This window comes from Hetaerina americana, unplaced genomic scaffold, assembly GCF_022747635.1.
Source record: "Hetaerina americana unplaced genomic scaffold, ioHetAmer1.1.p SCAF_15, whole genome shotgun sequence".
Taxonomy (NCBI): Eukaryota; Metazoa; Arthropoda; class Insecta; order Odonata; family Calopterygidae; genus Hetaerina; species Hetaerina americana.
The window spans coordinates 3,593,766-3,613,465 of NW_027286625.1; the positions used below are offsets into that span (position 1 = coordinate 3,593,766).

Below are 19,700 nucleotides of genomic sequence, written 5' to 3' on the forward strand. Positions count from 1 at the left end.
ATAGTCAGAAAAAGCCTTGGAGCTGAATTGGAAACTTGCTGCGATTCCTAGTGGATTAACTTTTCAATTGCAGCCTCATGATGATGTAGTCAATAAGCCATTTGATCTATGCAAAAGTGAATCAAGTAGATTGAGGCACTAACTCATGACATTATAGATGGGAATAATTAAATGGCCATCAATGTATAGTGTTTTTGAGTGAGTGAAAAAGTCCTGTCAGAAAGTGAGACCCTCATAAAATGAAAAAATGTTGAATTAGCAAAGTGCAAGATGGAAAAAAAGATAACATTTTGCATGAGGAAAGTGTCAACTCCAGTGAAAATAACTGCATGAATGATTTTAATATCAGTGATAAAGAATTTTTGGCATTCTACAATGAATCAACGTTTACAAATTGCATTGTTTTTTAATTTTCCTTAAATTCTAACCTGAAATATCAGTGCATTTTATAGGCTGGGAATAAAATACTGAAAATGATTAATTTATTCATTACCAATAAGTTTTTAAAACTTTTAGGGGTGGTGATTTCTTGAATGAACCCATTAGAATTGATTTCATGAATAAAAAGTTAAAACAATGCTTAATAACACAGAGATTTCCCCAGAAACTTACATCACGTGCTGCCCCATAAAAGATAAAATCCACTACTGCTAAATCAATGCTTAAATGATATTCCCACATGTCTTCTTCTAATCTTGACTTGAAATTTTTAATTCTCCCTAAATTGTTCATTTAATTTTTGTTTAACTTTCATTTCAATCTCACTTATGGGGATTAATTTTGACATATATGGCTTTGCTAAGTTCTAGGGTTATAAATGATTCTACTTTCCTTTTCATCTTATTTGAGCAGGGTTCATAGGGGAGGTCTAAATATTAGGCATTTTTTTTATCAAGACTTTGCATCCACCAGGCAATGTCGTACAGCCGAAAATGTATGGTAATAGATACTTGTCATCTGATTGATCCAAAAGATTTCCATAACCCAAAAACTGAATCTCAAACTTTGTACTCCAGTCTGGAAAACCAGGAAAGAGTTAGCAGAAATGTACTTCAAATATCAGCCAATATTGACAATATTTTCAGATCTAGTATGAAGTATTTTTAAGCGGAAACACACAATTCTGAAATATCTACAAATAATCTAGTTTTTCTGAAATATTTGGGACTTTTTCCTCATGAATATCCTATTAATTTTGTAATGGAACATAATTTATGGTCAAATCAACATTTTCTTTACAGTAAAACATAAATAGTCTTCACTCCTCATGCACCTATGCACATTTATGTAACTTTAGACATTCTTGTAGAGGCTTGGGGGACAGAGCCCTTGTTCTATGACCTTCTATTTACTTATTCCAAGACTTAGGAGATGTCCATGAAAAATTACCAAGAAAAATCAATGTACCTGGTAAACAAGATTGCTCAGGTCAAATAATCTTCAAAATCATGTATTTTTTGTCATTTGGCAGTACTTATTTCAATTCTTTCATTTACCAATGGGTTCACATATATTACAGGAAGTACATGAGGATTTTTATGAAGCTAAAACCTTAAATGCATATGCTTTGCTTCATCTCTGCTATCTGGTGAAATAAATCGTAAGATGATATATTAACCGTATTTACATATAACACTCATTTGTACCCCTGTTCACAACCTACCGGTAAAGAGAACAAAATTAATCCAATATCATATGCCAAGACAAAACCTGAACTTAATATAGATTCATGGTATTTTGAAGCCATTGATAACGTGACAACCGCAATATGTGAAATCGAAAATTAGAACTAAAAAAATGCCTTGAAGTTCAAGGACTTTACAAGCAAATAACCATTTCTAAATGCTTAATTGTTTTTTAAACATGCGATAGAGCACCATGGCTGGGCTTGCCAAGATGCTAGCATTTTTAAGCATTCTGTGCTCTTAGATTTCATATCAGATAGTTTTACACAAAACTTAAAAAAAAAAATAAATAAAAATATTAAGCACATTCCAAATAAAAAAGTGTGTAATCAGGATTGAAAAATTAATGGCCTTAATGTAAGGAAAAATGAATACCTTAGGTGGGCTGATGACTGCAAATGTGCTGAAAATTCTGACACATTCCAAATTTTTCTACAAAATTCCCTTGGCGGCTAAATTATGACGGTGCTTTTAACGTATATTTTCATCCAGTAACTTGCTATTTGAAACAAGGCTGGGTAATTACCATCAGTAATTGTGCTGCTAATAAGTTTTCTTTTGAATAGATTACTATTCTACTTGGAAATTTAGCTAGGAGAGTAGATGATCGCAATATTATGCAAAAGTCTGTCGACACACCACAGAAAATGTTTGATTTTGAGTCTTCCCAGCAGTACCAACCAACATGTAACATACTTTTGCATAGTTTAACTTTTACAACGTGCCTATTACGAGGGTAATTAGAAAGGTACTCAGAATCAACACCAGATGTCAGCGCTAGGAGAACAAGTTTCTTGTGTAGTAATAGGCAATTCTTTATGAGTAATTACGTAATGTATCAGTGCTCTGGGAAGAGATCTGTGGCATTGTGGCATGCATGCCTCTCTGTTCTTGTTCCCATGTAGCAACTTGTGAAGATGGAAAAAATTGAGATTCAAGCAGTGATTAAATACTTTGTAAAGAAAGGTATGAAAGCAAAGGAAATTGATGACAACATTCAGAACACTCTGCTGCTTCATATTCAACTTTTGCCAAGTGAAGAACGAGTTTAAGTTTGGTTGACACAGCTTACATGATGATTGCATAGTGGTCGGCCAAAATTTGCCACTAACCCAGAAATTATTGCATAAGTTCATAAAATGGTCACTGATTGAAACTGCAAGACATCGCTGAATCTATAGGAAGGTCATCTGAACGGATATATCACATTTTATCAGTGAAATTTGATGTGAGAAAATTAATTTGAAAATGGGTGCCCCAACTCTTGATGCGGGATCAAAAATGCATCTGAATGGACATTATCGAACAATGTTTGACCTTTTTCGGGAGCAACCAACTAGAATTTCTGCAACGGTTTGTGACCACAGATGAAACTTGGGTCCACTACTATCCTCAAGAGACAAAAGAGCAGTCAAAGCAGTGGAAATATGTTCATTCACCACCAACAAAGAAAACCAAAGCAATATGGTCGGCCGGAAAGGTGATGGCTTCTGTTTTCTGGGATACAAAAGGGCTTCTGTTGACAGATCATCTTCTCACTGGTCAAACAATTACTGGACAACACTACGCTAACATCCTAGACCAACTACAGCCAAGGATACAAAAAAAGGCAAGGCTTGGCAAGGAAGAAAATCATCTTTCATCAAGACAATGCATGCCCACACGTAAATGTCATTCCCATGGGAAAAATTGGAAACTAAGCTACTAATAGTTGCCACGCCCGCCTTATTCGGCTACATCAGATCTCTCTCTCTCCCCCAAGCTAAAAATTTTCCTCAGTGGACAAAGAGTCTTTTCAAACAAAGAACTAACAGTTAAAGTAGACGGGTATTTTGCAGCCCTGAAGGAAGCTAATTTTTGAGATGAGATCAAGACACAAACATTTTTTGACTAAGTGCATCAGTGTACAGGGAGACTACATTGAAAAATAATAAAGTTTCACAGAGGTAAAATGTTTATTTCTGTTCCATTCCAAGAACTTCTCAAATTAAACTCGTATCTTATATTATAATATCCTTTTTCCAATATTCTGATAAAGGAAAGATATTTTTGATAAAAATTGTTTTTAAAAATTATTAATAACAATCACATTATCTTACTTTAAAATTTTAGTGGTCCTAGCACTTTATTAGAGTACGAGAAGTAGCTGACGGGAAGATAAGGAGAAGAGAGGATACTTGGGGGGGTTAAACAGAGGGGCATACACAATTAGCGATTGTTGGCTGAGAGAACAGGAGAGGAAGGTGTAAGCTAATGAGAAATATTTAGTCTGGGGGGTTAGCAGGATTTAGAAAGCCAGATGCAAGATAGTTCTAGGGTCCTTAATTGGATTGGTGCAGCTTCTGGTGAGAGGGAAGAAATAATAGATACTGCATATCATCAAAACCTTCACCCGGGGTAGCTGCATGTCTGGGAACTGGGAGGGAGGTGGATGGAGAGGATGGGCTCAGGGATTCTACGTGAATATTAATTCTAATAGTAACGGGTGTGGTGCACTGGCCAGTGTAAAATGCAGTGTTCATTGTAGGAGATATATGATATTTTCAGAAATGCAGGAAGAAGTCAGAAGAGATGGGAAACATTTGAGCAGGTGCTCTTGTGGAAGGGAATTTGTGACAAGCATGGAGCAGGTTTTGCATCTAGCACGATTGTATGGAGTTTGACGGGCTTTGGGAATTGGAGTGGATTTAGAAAGGAGCCTGGCGGATTTAAAAATTATTGAAAGACTAGCAGGATGATTAAATATTACAGAGGGCATTTGGAAAGTAGGTTGGTGTTGATTTTGTTGCTGGAGAGGTTGGGTTTAAGATCTCCAAGAACACGTTTTAGGGACAACATGCCGGAAAAAAAAGGTTGTGCAAATGTACAGTGCTTTATTTTTTCTTATGGTGTAGTTAAGGGGTGTATGTACGTTTTAGGATAATTTTGGGCAGAAGGCGGTCCAGAAACCTACATTCGATGAGAGAGGTATGAAGTCTTGACAGAAATTCATTCATGAAATCAGGGTTGTTGAAGATGTGGTGGCTTTTGATAAAAAGATAGCACGGGATTGACTGTTTAGCATGGGGAAGATGACAGCTATTGAAATAAATATATTGTTGCTTGTTTGTGGGTTGATATGGATTGAGGTATAGAATTTACTAATGAGGAGGGAGATTCCAACACACAAAAATGTGAATTTAGTGGAGGAAATGGTGGAAGTGAAGGAAACATGGAATTTTACAGTGAGGGATGAGATAAAAAGCTTCAAGGGAGTCCATGCCATGCTGCCAAATGAGAAATATAGCATCAATATGTGCAAGCCACAGTAAGGGTTTCAGGGTATGGTAGGAAAGAAATTTTGTTCAAGAAGGCCATGGTTGATTGAAATACGAAGGACTAAACTAACTTCCCATGGCACAACATTTGATCTGAATGCAGAGGCAATTATTTAATGTGAAAGAATTACATGTAAGAATAAATTATGTAAGTAAGAAAAGGAAATCAGTGCTAGGGACTTGTGGAGTGCAGCATTTGGAAAGGAAATGTTAGATGTAGGAGAGAACTTCTTCATGGGGAATAGTGGTATATAGGGAGGTCACATCAAAGTTGGCCATAATTTTGTCTGTATTCCGGGGAAAGGAAATCAAAAGTTTTTCTAGAAAATGGCTTATTTTTATGTATGATGGCAGGGATTACCCAAGTGGCTTGAGATGGTAGTCAATAAGTATAAAAGTTAAGAAAGGACATTTTATGCATTTTTCTAAAAATTAAATAATTTTTGTATTGGTTTAATTTTAATAATAATTTACTGTCTTAGTTATTTGAGATGTAGGCAGAGTAGTATTTGCTTTATGTCTTGCAAGAAAACTGAAATAACTCCTAGTAAAAATCAGTAGAAGAATAACTACATGAACATATTTTTGCATATTAGAATGGAGAATTAACCACAGCTTTTGTTTCTGGTCCTGTTTTGCTCAAGAAAACATCTTTTCACTGAGTGACACATTCCCTGCATTCGACCAACTGGTAATTTGAAGTTTACCATCAAACTTCTCAGGTGTTTTCACATATTTTTCATTAATATACTCAGTATTTTATTCCTTTTATTTCTTGAAAGTATCTATGAACCATAACTGAGTTCTGAATAAAGACATCAATTTATTTCCTGAAAAGGCTAATCCTACATTGTAATAAAGGAAAATTTAGGGCGCAAAGTCCCTGAGAATAGAAAATGTAAGATGTACAGATTGTACCATAGCTCCACAAGAATATTCAAACCGGAGGCTGGCATCATAGATGAGATTAGACCTCACTTTACACTCAGCCAAAAGTTGTACGAAGTTCACACGTGGGAAAATAAGACAGTTGCTTTCCTTTCCTACTAACAGTTTTAGTGTACACACACAAATCTTGGAATGAGAAAATAACTAGACCTGTGTTACCATTGCTTAATCTCACATAGATGCTCGGAAATTAAGCCACAACATAATAATAAATTACACATTTATACAGAGGCCTAAAATGTACATGAAAAAATGAACGATTTTCATAATCATTCATAGTCCTGGGCTACAAATGAATCGGCAATAGTTTTCATCAGACATGAGTTACAACTTAAGCTTAATGTTTTTACATTTAAAATTCATGATTGAGTTTCATCTTCTTACACAGGTCTGTTTCTGTGCCTGTGTTGCCAGTTTGAGAATATTCTTTCCTATGAGCAGTTGAAAGTATTAAGATTCTTGAGAGCATTTGTATGCCAAGACGAGGCAGATGAAAGAAACTTAGAAAAATGCATTCCAGAAAGCTGCAGCTGCATTCCCCAAACTTGGATTATATACACCACAAATTAATGTTTAACCTAACAAATACGGCAAGTTTAAAAGCTGTATTTCCAACAAAATTTTCAAACCACTATGGCAAGTAACTCTATGCAATTCACATACTCAGTTGCTAGGGAAGATGCTTCACTTAATCAAAATATAACATGTACAGGATACCTTCATAACAAAGCATTCACTAAACATTTGGAGTCACAGTTTTAAAAAAATACAGAAATTTTATGGCAGGAATTCCATTGACCTGAATATGAGCCTGAGGCAAATAAGCTACATCTCATAATTTGAGAATGATCTAATACGGACATCATTACTAACCAACATTGAATTAATAATAATTCATAAAGCATTTGTTATCAAAAGGATAATCTCCCACAGAAAAAGTATCAAAGAAAAGATAAATCAGACTTCTGCACAAATGCACATCCCTTGGTATACAACATTTTTATCTTGGTTATGTTCCAAAAAGCAAGCGATAATATAAATATATTTCACCATGCACACACTGCTATTTACAAGTAGACATAAAGTTCCAAAAAAAATTGGTCTCAGCTGAAAACATAACTTGCACACATTTAAGCTCTATAAATATTCATGGTGGGTTGTACACCCACCACAGGTTACCTACTACGTACGTGCCATCAATGAGTCCACTTTCTTCTGCAGGTCAGAGTAAGTCGTGCTTCGAACCCTATCTAAAGACAGGACAACAACGTCTGTAAGACTACCACATTATGTTTAACATGAAAACACTTGGATGAAGGTGGAAATGTTATTCAAATTAATATACGGCAGTCAACAGCCAAGGCTTTGAAAATTGATTAGCTCAAGTTTTAAAATGAAAGTACTTCCACCATAGAAAAAAAAATGTTTGCAGAGAAATATTATTTCAGATTTTTTTAGATCATTTTTAATGGAAAGAATTGACTGTTGTCTACATCTAACACAGTCAAGCACAAAAAAAAAATTTTGCAGGAAAATTTATGTTAAAAATTTTTGATCACATTTAAGTATTTTAGTTTTTAATTCAATCTCAAAGTGAACGTGATCATATGAGCAGATGAAAACAATAGCAAAACATTACTATTTTTCGACTAGATGCAAGTGCACAGCTCATGCAAATTTCTGAACTTGGAATTAAGGAGGTTACATATAGCCTAACTTAAAGATACATTATGGATTAAAACATCAAAAATTATTTAAAAAAGAATAACGTACATGTATGACATTAGCTCTAAAGCAATTCATGGCAAGGCTAAAAAAAACAAATCTTCATCAACATAATACTTCAAAATACATCAACAGTGCAACTACTTGTTTACTCAGCATAATACACTCATAATTTAAAAAAAGTATCAAAATATGCAAACTATTTACCTCAATGCACTATGCAAATAAAAAATAAATGTTGTAATTGCATACAGAATGAGTTTACAACAGTTATAACTATTTAAAAGCGTTTCATCATTCAACACGGATTTAAAGGTCCACGATAAACATTTTTTGGAGCATAATTCACAAAAACTTATCCTTTCTTCATTTTGACCTAGAGTTGCAGATGACATTGTAAAATAAAAGTTATCGACATTACAACTTTTCTGGCTGCAAATGAAGAAAAACCTAATAATGCTACACCCTTATGAATTGCTAAGCCTAAATAGCTGATCATAAAATATTAACTACACCCTGAAAACTCTGCACTTTTAACTTTTAGACACAAAAATTATAACAGTTAAATGCATGAGCAGACTTTAATGACCATCAGACTGCTATGACTATACTGAATTCAAATGAGATGTTACTTGACTTATGTAAACAATACCTTTGAAAAGTTATTTTTGTAGTGATTAAAGAAATAATGAAGGTGACTGGAATGATTGAAGGATATTTTGAAATGTCTGAATGCTTATTAAGTTCAACTTGAGAAAAATAAACTTAGAACCCATACAAACTGTCTCAAATAGGGATTCCCGGGTGAAATGATGAATTACATCATGTTCCTATTTCATAATTGGGAAGAATTAAAACACCTGTTCATTTGTACAAAGCTCACTTACAGGTTTGCTGAACAAAAATATGCGTATGTTGCACTATATCATAACTAGATCTAAATTTTACAGGAAAATGCATGCTCCTAAACTGGCTTGACTAGAAACTATTAAGGAGCTCATAAAGTCTGTAAACATGACTTCTAAAGTACGACATTAGGCTAGGCATTGTGACCATGAACCCAGCAGTTCATTTAAATACATATTCCTCCAGCAGGGTTCTCAATTTCAAAACCAACATTTAAAAATAATCAGGGCCAACTTTCCATCACTGAACAAATCTATCATTTGAAGATTAATACTCCATTTTAAGAAATAAAAGACACAAAAAAGATTACTGAAATCCTTTCATCTAGTGTCATAATAATGCTTCATTACTACCAGGGCTTAACTGTGCAACATTTTAGTAAAATGGGAATTCAGAGATGATATTTACTAATATTCTTGTCAACAAATCCCCAGCGGATAAGAGAGGAGACAAATACAATTCATGCTTTTTTGTAAATTAGAAGTCAATCAACATTGACAGCAAAATTCAAGTAATTTTTATGAAAATCATCTTAAAATTTATTAAGATATTCTTGTCTATGCCTCACATTCACAGTTGCCTTTGAAACACATACATGTTGTGCACATGGCAGCATATAAAACTTGTATTACTTACAAATTTCAGCAAAAATTTACATGCCAGACAGACTACCCAATATATACCCTTGGGATATAGGTAACATTAATTTGGCAGGTATTTACTTTAAAATTCTAGAGCATATGACCATCCATCACAATGGTTGTAAAACCTTATGTTGCGTTTCAGAATTCCAATAATTGAGAATACTTATTTTTATGAATTTTTCTGGAAAACTAGAACCCTCTTTTTTTTAAAATAGGTATTTTCAATGGCTTCTGGGATTGTTTTACCTTGTGAAATATGGCTTTACTACTGGCCATCATGATAAAAATCACACTCTAATCAATATGAATAAGAACCAACGGCAGGATTTTAACTTTGCATCAGTTTAAATAGTCAATTATAATATACTTTTGATTCAACGCACAATATAAACCAATTTTAATGGAATAATCCTGTTAATGGTACATCCAGCTGGAGGATTACCTTTAAGTGAACTCTAGAGTAACTTGGTCACAAATATATTGCACAACAATAACATACACACATCAATTTAAAAAAAATCAATTATTTTAAGTTTTCCATCTAAAAACCAGTTACAGCTCTTACTGAACATAATTCAATAAATATTTAAGAATTAACCTTTGATAAGATGCGTAGAATAGATTCTTAGCAACCAGAACATAAATTAATGGAATTGAGGTAAAACTTAACTGAAATTGACTCATCATCATCACCTCCATCGCTGTTTTTAACCAATAATGACCCACTTTTATGCTGACTGTTTTACAAACATTTTTAGAGACAATTTCGTGGGTGACGAAAGATGTGAATCAATTAAATGAGTGTAAATAGAACAAAATGGGATTGATGTACTGACACATTTATTCAAAGAAATAAAAAATTATTAAATAAGAGATCAAAGTTATTCGTTCTCTCAGGAAAGGTGAATTCTTAGCTTCTGATAAGCATTAAATCTCATTTTTTAAAAGGCAGTCCTCCAAGTTATGACACAACCAATTCCTTAAATTCAAGACAATTCCTCTTAGGGGAAGGGGAACTATCAGAAATGAAATTTACATTCACTTAACGGCAGAAAGATAACTTTATTAGATTTATCAGAGAAATAGTTAAATATTTCATGGCTCATGTAGAGTTGAACCCTAATTTTCTACTCCTGGGATGCAAGGTTTTCATATTTGTCAACATTTTTCAACTGATATCATGAAGCTAACAACCAATCAATTGAATGATTTTATTTTCCACTGCTTATGACATCACAATAGCACATTTAAAGCAGAATTAAAGCATTATGAATTTTTTGAGCTAAGATTTTAATCCTTCAAAATATTCTTGTACATTCTGACCCCCAAGTTGTTGCCCAAGATTTAGGGCTTAAAAATTTGGAATATGCAAAAGAATATACAGTATATCACAGTGAAGGTATATAAATATGCAACCTTTTTAAGCTATCCTTTATAAATGTTTCTGGTGTAACTATGGGGATTGGGATTGCGTGGTTGATAACATACTGGCTTCCCACTCAGGGGGTCCAGGCTCAAATCCTGGAGGTGGCACATATTTTTCAGGGGTATCTTGATCCCTACTAGTTTTTTTGTGGAGAGCACTTTAACCGAGTATGCCGTCCATCAGATTCGACATTAAACTGTGGACCCCTTGGCACCTTTCATTAAGAGTAGGCTAATGCCAACGCAGAGTTTCTCTCCACCGTTCCTCCTCTCCCATCCATCCCAAATAGCGTAAATGACCTCAGCTGTCGGTTGCCTCCCCTGAAACTACTGGTGTAACTATATGCAATTATTCATGATGACATAATTAAGTAGTATGTGTTTTCACATAATTTGTTCTGCATGACCTAGGTCAAACAAAATATTCATTGAAAAATTTTAGTAAATATATTATTTCATAATATTTTTGAATTTTTACACAAATGGTAAAACAAATACTATAATAATGCTACAAGGGTCATCTTTTGTTGAAAATGAGAACAAGACATACACTAGAAGGGCCAATATAATACCATTCTAATGGATGAAAAACGAAGAACAACATGGAAAAATCCCAACATCAATATAACTACATACTAACTTGATGACTTTTGATACTGATGATAAATCTAAATTAATTTGATTTTGATGAAGCGTAGGTTGGCTTGCTTTTGAAGTTTGAGTCATAATTGGCATTAGATTATATTTCCAATTTCATATTTGTATTGTTTTTTAACAAGTTAAAAATCAAATTCTTTGAATAGTTACATTCAATTATCAATATTAGATATATTACCGAGTATGTTTAAGGGCAGTGATGTGAGTAAGCTGCTAGTTTCTCAAGGACTATGAACAGATATTTTAGACCCAAGGCCTAAAAGTATTTCTCTAACTAGTTCAATGTTTCAAACATGGGCATCTATGAAAATAAAATCAAGAAAATGAATGTTAACAGAGACCTTACTTGGGTTATCAGTAAACGTACATCAGAGATGTACACACTCAAAATAGGAAGAAATAAAATGTCTTAATTAAAATGTCCCTACCTTCATTTCTTTTGTTTTATTACCCTTTCAACAAACATTTTATAGCTAGATTTTCAGTAACAAGAAAGCTTAATTTCCAGGTCCTTGTAATCTTCATGGCTATGTGAAGATTGATGTGAGGATGATAATACTGGAGCAAAAATCATCAAAGTGCCATTGAGGAGTTAACTTAAGCTTTGGTTCAGTGAGTCAAGCCTAATATCAAGTTTAATATGCCTACAAGTTTCTGCATTAGCAAACACCAGAAGTCTAAGTCAAAAACTGGAGGACGGCCTTTGCATGACTGTAACACCTTCATTTATGATTGCAATGCTTGGAATATATTTGAATTGCAACTTGACGAGATGTTTAGCTGAGTAAAAATTAACATCATTAATCAACTTATAGATAACAAATTAAAATCATAATTCACTAAACACACAAATGGTGCTTGTGTGTCCCTAGAGCTCTTGGTGTTCCATAGAACATTGCAAAATTATTATTTGTCCTTCCGCACTGCAGTTACCACACTACCATTTCTACTGTAAATGACTAAAAATAGCATACCGAAATAAGTATGACAACTGAAAGGAAAAATCATAAAAACTCTAAATCCTTCATACAAATTACAGTTGTAAAAAAAGGTGGAACAGAGGGGAAAATTTGACACAAATATATCATTAATATCACAAATGGGACTACTTGAAACCTTACCAAAGGCATAAGTTGTGTATAGTAACTCAGGCGGGTGTTTTTCATCTAAGTCGGCACTCGAAATCCCCAGAGGATCAAGCTCAGCAATGTGATGTCCTCGAATCTGAGAGAGAGAGAGAATGAGAGAGTGGGAGGGGGATGGGGAAGGCAACTTGTTGAAAATCCAGCAAGCCTCAGTTTGTGTGACGACCCTCGGAAAATGCATGGGATGGCCTCAAGGAAGTTGGCACTCTTGAATGGCATAATAACTTTCACTGGATGTGCACACTGAACATGCAGTCGAGACAACATTACTACCAGTAAACATGTAAAACTGACAACATGAATCCCTCACGCTAATGAACGTTCACTTGATGACATTGACAGAAGAGAAATATACGTACACATAAACCAATGTTACTTTGACACAACTTTGATACGTACAAACAAAAAAAGAATAAATTAGTTTAATTTATAATTCTCAAAGAGACAAAATATCAACATCAAGACATCATACATCAAATAGTAGAATTCTTATGAAAAAGCATTAAAATGCTTTTCACACTTTGAAATCTTTCGATGTTGCTGGCAAAAAATATTAATGAAAAGAAAACCTTTTTCTTGGCACTTATACTTCTATACAGGACAGAACTTATACAAAATAATCAAACTGAATAAAGAGCAATATTCTGAAAACAGAATTGCATTTGCATAGAATTTGATTCCTAAGGAAATTATTTTTTATCAATTATTTGTAATGAAGTGTGAGTGATAATTGTAGCAACACTTTGTGTAGGCATGCCAAATATTTATTTTTTAATAACACACATCCCTACCATAAAATAAAAAAGTAACCAATCAAACCGTGTAGATAATAAAATTTTGTTTATATCCTATATACTAGACTATGGTTTTCTAATTTGCTTTCGACACCCCTAGCGTATAAGTGGAAATCAAACTAACAATTTCCAGAAGTTCAGAGATGCTATTGTCTGACACTTGGTTGTGACGGTATTGAACTAATTCAATGAGTTACTAATCTAATTTTTAAACAAGGTTGGATGAGATCCTCTTAATTTTCACATGGCTTTATCAACTTTGATCACCAATGTAAGCAGCATTTTTGTTTAAGGTGAGTTTGGTCATGGCATGGGAGTTTATGATTAAATCTGAAATAGGTCGTTAAACTGAAGGACAAGCAGGAAATAGAAAGTGAAACTCTAAATGCATTCTAAGAAGAAGAAACTTTTCAGGTGCATCTACATCCATGCTTTCATTCATGCTTATAGTCATGAGTTGTCTCTTCAGTCACAATTCTACCATTGCGAAATGAAAGACGGACTACAAAATGAAACCCATCTTTTATAATCATCAGCAATCGATAAAATTGATCTATATAAAACTGTAAATGCACCTAATAATGTTTCCTTGAATAAAGTTAATGGGTTATGGGTCTTGAAACTTGAAACTCGGCCTTAGTATAGCTTGTCAGTAAACGGAAGCTGTAGAGAGGATTATAGAATTATTCCATTTACTTTAACTTACAGCCGAGTAATCTTTTGCTCATTAACACTTAGAGCATCTCTTTTTACAATTAAAAAAATAGACCTGACTTAATCATAAGTCCTGGATCCAACCCACAAATTTTGTGTCACATTTGATGTGATACATTAGTCACATAGAGGAAGCACTTGACAAATTAGGGAGTTGGGTAGCAATTTATTTAAATTCTTAAGGTACATAGACGTGTTTGACAATATTTCAGTCTGTGTTCTAATTATTTACCTTCAAAATAAATAATATGTTAATTTCATTTCGGCACAATATAGTGGCACAGTAGGCTTTAAAAGCCTAAAAATTGTTTAGAAGTATATATATATATATATATATATATATATATATATATATATATATATATATATATATATATATATATATATATATATATATGTGTATATACCTACAAGTTTTCTGGGTATAAATATACCCAATTGCTTGAAAACCATGACAAAAGTTTGGAACGCAGGATTCCAGTTTCCTATCATTCCAAATGAAAAAAATACCAGGGTCAAGAAACAATGCACAGACAAAAGCACAACACAAAAATTAAAAGCACAACACAAAAATTAAAAGCACAACATATTTGTAAATAATTGTTACAGAATCAAAGAGTCAGGACTGAGTCACATGACTCGGGTTCATTGTATAGCTAGCTACCTATGAGATCTCTGGTCCCTTGGCAATAAGTCCTACAAAAATGTGCTGGATAGAATTCACAGAAGTGCTATTACTTCCAGACACAGTTTCAAAATCATTTTCCACACTATTTCATTAATACCTTAGGAATTCATGGAACTCAGAATTCATTACAGACAACTGCATAAAACATCACCTTTATTTTTTTGAACTATTCGTAATGCAATGTCATTTTATTTTATAATATTCATGAGTGGGTTATACAAACTAATGAACGATTTTTTTTAAGAGGAAAGGCTCAAAAAATGAAAACTCTACCACTCATAGACCCCAAATCATGTTATTTTACTGGCTCAGCTTCTTTTACTTTTGGGATGCAATAGCTGGAGAATCATTTTAGAGAAGAAAGTTAAAAATAAGTCATACTGATAGTGCCACAATTAATTAAGCCTCAATATTATTATTTAATTACTTATTGTGGTTATGTTACATAAAAGAAAAAGTTGTTATGTTTCACATATTTTAAGTCATGGGACAGGTTCATTGTAATGTCTAAGTGACTTATGTATCAGAAAAATGATAAAATGCCTAGAAGATAATTAGGACATAAGCTAAGCAACACTTGATACTTTACTACACAATTATTACATAAAATAGCATGCAAACTGATGGAAACTGCAGTCTAAAGCTTATTGCAAATATGTTTACATTGCCAAATTTTCAGCTACATCATACAAAAGGTTCTAGGCTATATTTCATGCAGTTCATTCATCCAACACACCCACACAAAACAATTTTATACCAAAAGTCTAAACTACTTGAACTTTAAATGATTTTTAATAATCGCTTACCTCAGCATCAGAAGAATGAAGAATCCGGTTTCCCAAATTAATTACTCTTATCATTAAACATTTACCACTAACCTTAAATTGATCATTTTCAATAAAATTCCAATTTATGCTCTTAAATAACATGTTAACTCATAAAAATACACTTTTAAACAATTTTAATCCCATGCAATAAGCATTCCTCCCTTTCAGAAACAAATAAAAGGAAATTGAAATATTTGAAATAAACTCAACAACAACTGTTCTCACCAATCATACAGCTTTATGAACAAAATATTGAAATTTTTTGCGTGTGAGACAGTGTTTTGTACTGATTATGAAGGTAATGACTACCCCTATCAGCACAGACAAGAATCTTAAAAATACAATAATAATTTTTTTTAATGCACTCAGAATTTTACAAATAATTACAGCACATTTACAGCAGAAGAAAATGCTTTGGAATAGCTTTCTTTAAAATATTGCCCTTCATCTACACATTCAATTTCCTCAGTTTTATAATTTAAAAATAATGAAATAAGTTATCACTTACAACCCTGGCACAAAATACAAAAACACAAATGAAACATGACATACTGTACAAATGAAACAACTTTAAAAATTAAGAACCAACAATTAATATGGAGAAATAAAAAATAAAAATGCTCATTTCTTTAAATTATAATATACAAAAACATATATGTTATACCCACTGATTATTTTTATATCAGTAAATATTAATTAGTTAAAAGTAATGTTTTAAATGTTTCCACGATAAAAAGAGGATTAACATGCAAAAACAAAAACCAACAGATTAATCTACGAATAAGAAAACCATGGAAATAATGAGTAAAAAATAAACAGTCCGTGACACCTCAAAAATGTTATCTACTTCAAAACATTACCCTTAAGCACCCCATCTTAATGATGGAGCAGAAAACAGAAAGTGAAAGACCTAAAATGATATTTGTGATGCTAAGAGTGTTCTCAAAATCTTACTAGAAGCCCAATTTCTGTGTTAACTTATATCCTTTTGAGGAATATTCTTTTGTCTGACATCAAATTTTTACTTAAGAGTCCAGTTACGGGTGGCATTTTCAATAATTGAAATCAAAAATAGCAAAATAATATCAATAGAGATTTGGTAAATCACAATTTTCCAAAATTTTCCAGCAGATACACTAACTTGTAATCCACCAACATTTATCAACTGGCAATGAATGTTTTGAAGTTAAAAATTTTCACTCCACTTGGAAAATTACTGGAGAGGTGATGCAAGATTTTAAATATTCTCATGATTTACACAGGTGATATATAGTATTATGTGAATTAATTTGAATTCTTCACACAAATTGCCTGTCAAGAAAAAAGCAATCACTGAAGTTAGGAGAAGCATTGTTGAAAGACTCAATTAAACATTAAACCTCGTGAAGATAAAGGGATCTAAAATTTAGAGCTATGAAACTTTCCGGGTGAAGGTTGTTTTAACTTATTGAGGAACTGCAATCATTTTAACAAGTAAATTGACTCCATTTTTATTTCCTCCAAGTACTAAGTATTGCAATATCTTTTTAGAAACTTTCATCCACCATTTTCCTCTTTTTATTTCAAATTCTTATGCAACTAAAACATTTTTGCACCATTGATTAACATTGACAATCTAAATACTCCAAATCTAATCTGGGCATTGATAGAACCTACCAAGTTGCACCAAAACTAAACTGGGTCGCCCATAACATAGGGAATGAGGAGTCACAAAACAGGGTTTTCACTTTAGGCATAGAACATGCTATGCCAGAAATATATAACTGTCTTCAGCATTCATTAGCTGCCGCACACAAATCTATCTGAATTACTCCACCATCACTATAATCCTTGCTAAGCTTTTCAAATTCATCTTAAATTTCTAACAAACAACTGTTCTAATGGAGATGAAAAGGAAAAATTACGAATTCCAATGATCAAGCTACTGACCTTAGCCAAACTCATTGAGAGATGAACAGAAGAAACACGTATTTATGTGAAGAGCTGCCAAACATGAGAATTCTGAATTAAGCCAGTATAAAAATACAACAGAGCTTTGGATGTAACTTAAAATAGGTTACCTGTCACTTAACTAATTAAGAGTGGCATGGAGAAAATATATTCATTGACTAGATAAGTAGGTCACAGAGAAAAATGAGGCTATCAAAAATGGTATCTTAATTGAACTATATACACCATAATAGCCACCCTTTTACCTTCACACAATATCCTTTAAAGATATTAAAAATTCATAACCCTTAGCTTTCACTCAAAACATGTCCCCAAAATTTTGAGTTTCTATTTAATTTCAATGATAATACCCTAAAATTGCGGTAAAGTAGAAGAAATCCACCATGGAGAATTGCCATTTGCATGAGATATTCCTAAGAATTGAGATTTAACATGCATAAAGTAGCTAATTCAATATGAGTTTGGCAGTGTTTCTGACAAGCTCTTTCCCACCTATGGCTATGACTAAGTGTGATTTTTCAAGAAAATTGCACACGGGATAGAATGATATGAGAATTTCGATAATTTGCTTCCCCCACTTCTGTTGATAGCAATTTACAATGTGTAAAACCTAGCATTCCTTTCACCTTATATTTTTTCCCTAAAAATAAGAAATTATATAAATTCTGCAACCTTGGAAATCTACAAATAGACTTAGGAAAACCACATAAATTGAGAGTTGTCAGCAATTGCCATGTCCTTCCTAAACCATTAAGTACTGAAAATGTTGAGACACTAAATTATGTTAGTGCAATCTCAATTCTATTCACTATTCCAAAACAAAATTGGTTAATTTTGAATGCAATTGAAGACTGAAAATCATCTATGGTATTCTATCAGCTCATATTTGTTAACCATGCTAAATTCTATTCTAATCACACATAACTCATCTATGCCTTCAAATAATAATTTTCTACCCCATTTCTGTTAGAAAAAATACCATTCTCCTCATATGTAGAATGTTATCTCAAGGAGGTGTAAAATAGAAGCAACTATAAGCTACTTCCTACCACTAGCCTACCAGTTTTGTTTTCACAGCGGAACTCCAATTATGCATGGCATATCTGATGGAAAACTATTTTTTTAACTGAGGAAACAAGACTTCAAATGATACAAAACATTTATTCATTATCAAAAGATTTCTCAGAGGAAACCTGAGGCTTTTGGCTTTCCTGATAATGTGTATGACTGGCTGTCTAATTTAATTCAATTTTCCAAGGAATTTAATTAACTCGTCCAAGAATATACGAGGACAAGAGAGAACTCATATTCATGAGCAGTTAACAAAATGAAAGAAGCAAAAGGGATGATGCCAATGATAAGTTTCACTTTCTAAATAGTGCTACATTGTACATGAAATTTGGAGGCAACATCATATTTCTACATATGATTGACAGGGATAACTGGAGTTCTACTGCATTTTCCCAGTGACTAATCCTACCTACCAAGCATGTAGTTGCGGACCACCAGTTCTGGTGGGGCGCCCTTTCCCTTTTGGTAGCCACCGTGCAGGTCACCATAATTGATTTCCAGTGGATCAACGGCTGCAACATGGTGGCCTCTTGCCTGCACCGCATTGTGGCGGCATCATTGTGGTAGAGCAAGAGACAGCCAGAGGGGCCATAGTGGGATAGGGATTTTAAGTTATTAATCAGTGTTACTGAGTGTCATTCTGACAGAAAAAAATACCAACAGAAACAGAAAGAGAATCACCCATCACCACATTTGAACCCACTCTAAAATATATATTTTACATCAAAATACATGAGCTGAAATAAATGTTTTTGCTTATATGTAATTTAAAAGACAGAAAACAAGAAGATCAAATATCCTAGGGTACAAAACTTAATATTTAAAAAGGTGGAACACATGTAAATTTTAATTTTTTATGAAGCACATCTTCATGTCAATTGTTTTGAATAAGCGCATTACCAATGAAGTGTTTGGATGAAATCAAAACCCAGGTAAAAGAAAACACGAAAATGAGATGCCATGCAGTAAGAAGCCCCAAAGAGTCGCACAAGAAATTTGATATTTTAATGGCCGACTGATAAATAACAACCGAGATCAACATAAACCTGATAAATAACAGCTGAGATCCATATTACAGATATAATTTGATTCAGGAATACAAATTCAAGGATGTGTAAATTGGTCAATGCACAGAATGAATGTTCAAATACTAAACAAATTTTTGAAGGAAAACCTCCACACCATTGCATACTGTGTATCCAAG

The 19,700-nt window shown here is 33.2% G+C and overlaps 1 protein-coding gene across 5 annotated transcripts in view; it reads right to left on the minus strand.

Annotated features, from left to right (window-relative positions):
- Ogdh (oxoglutarate dehydrogenase Nc73EF) overlaps positions 1–19,700 on the minus strand; it is a 121,127-nt gene that overhangs the window by 35,795 nt on the left and 65,632 nt on the right. For 3 of the 5 annotated variants that reach the window (XM_071583780.1, XM_071583778.1, XM_071583779.1), the window contains 2 exons: positions 12,429–12,531; positions 7,141–7,200 (listed from right to left, as the gene is read on the minus strand). In XM_071583780.1, coding sequence (XP_071439881.1) covers positions 7,141–7,200; positions 12,429–12,531 — 163 coding nt within the window. Of the gene's footprint in view, positions 1–7,140; positions 7,201–12,428; positions 12,532–18,909; positions 19,031–19,700 lie in introns of all 5 variants that reach the window. The other 2 variants (XM_071583782.1, XM_071583781.1) reach the window with 2 other exon arrangements.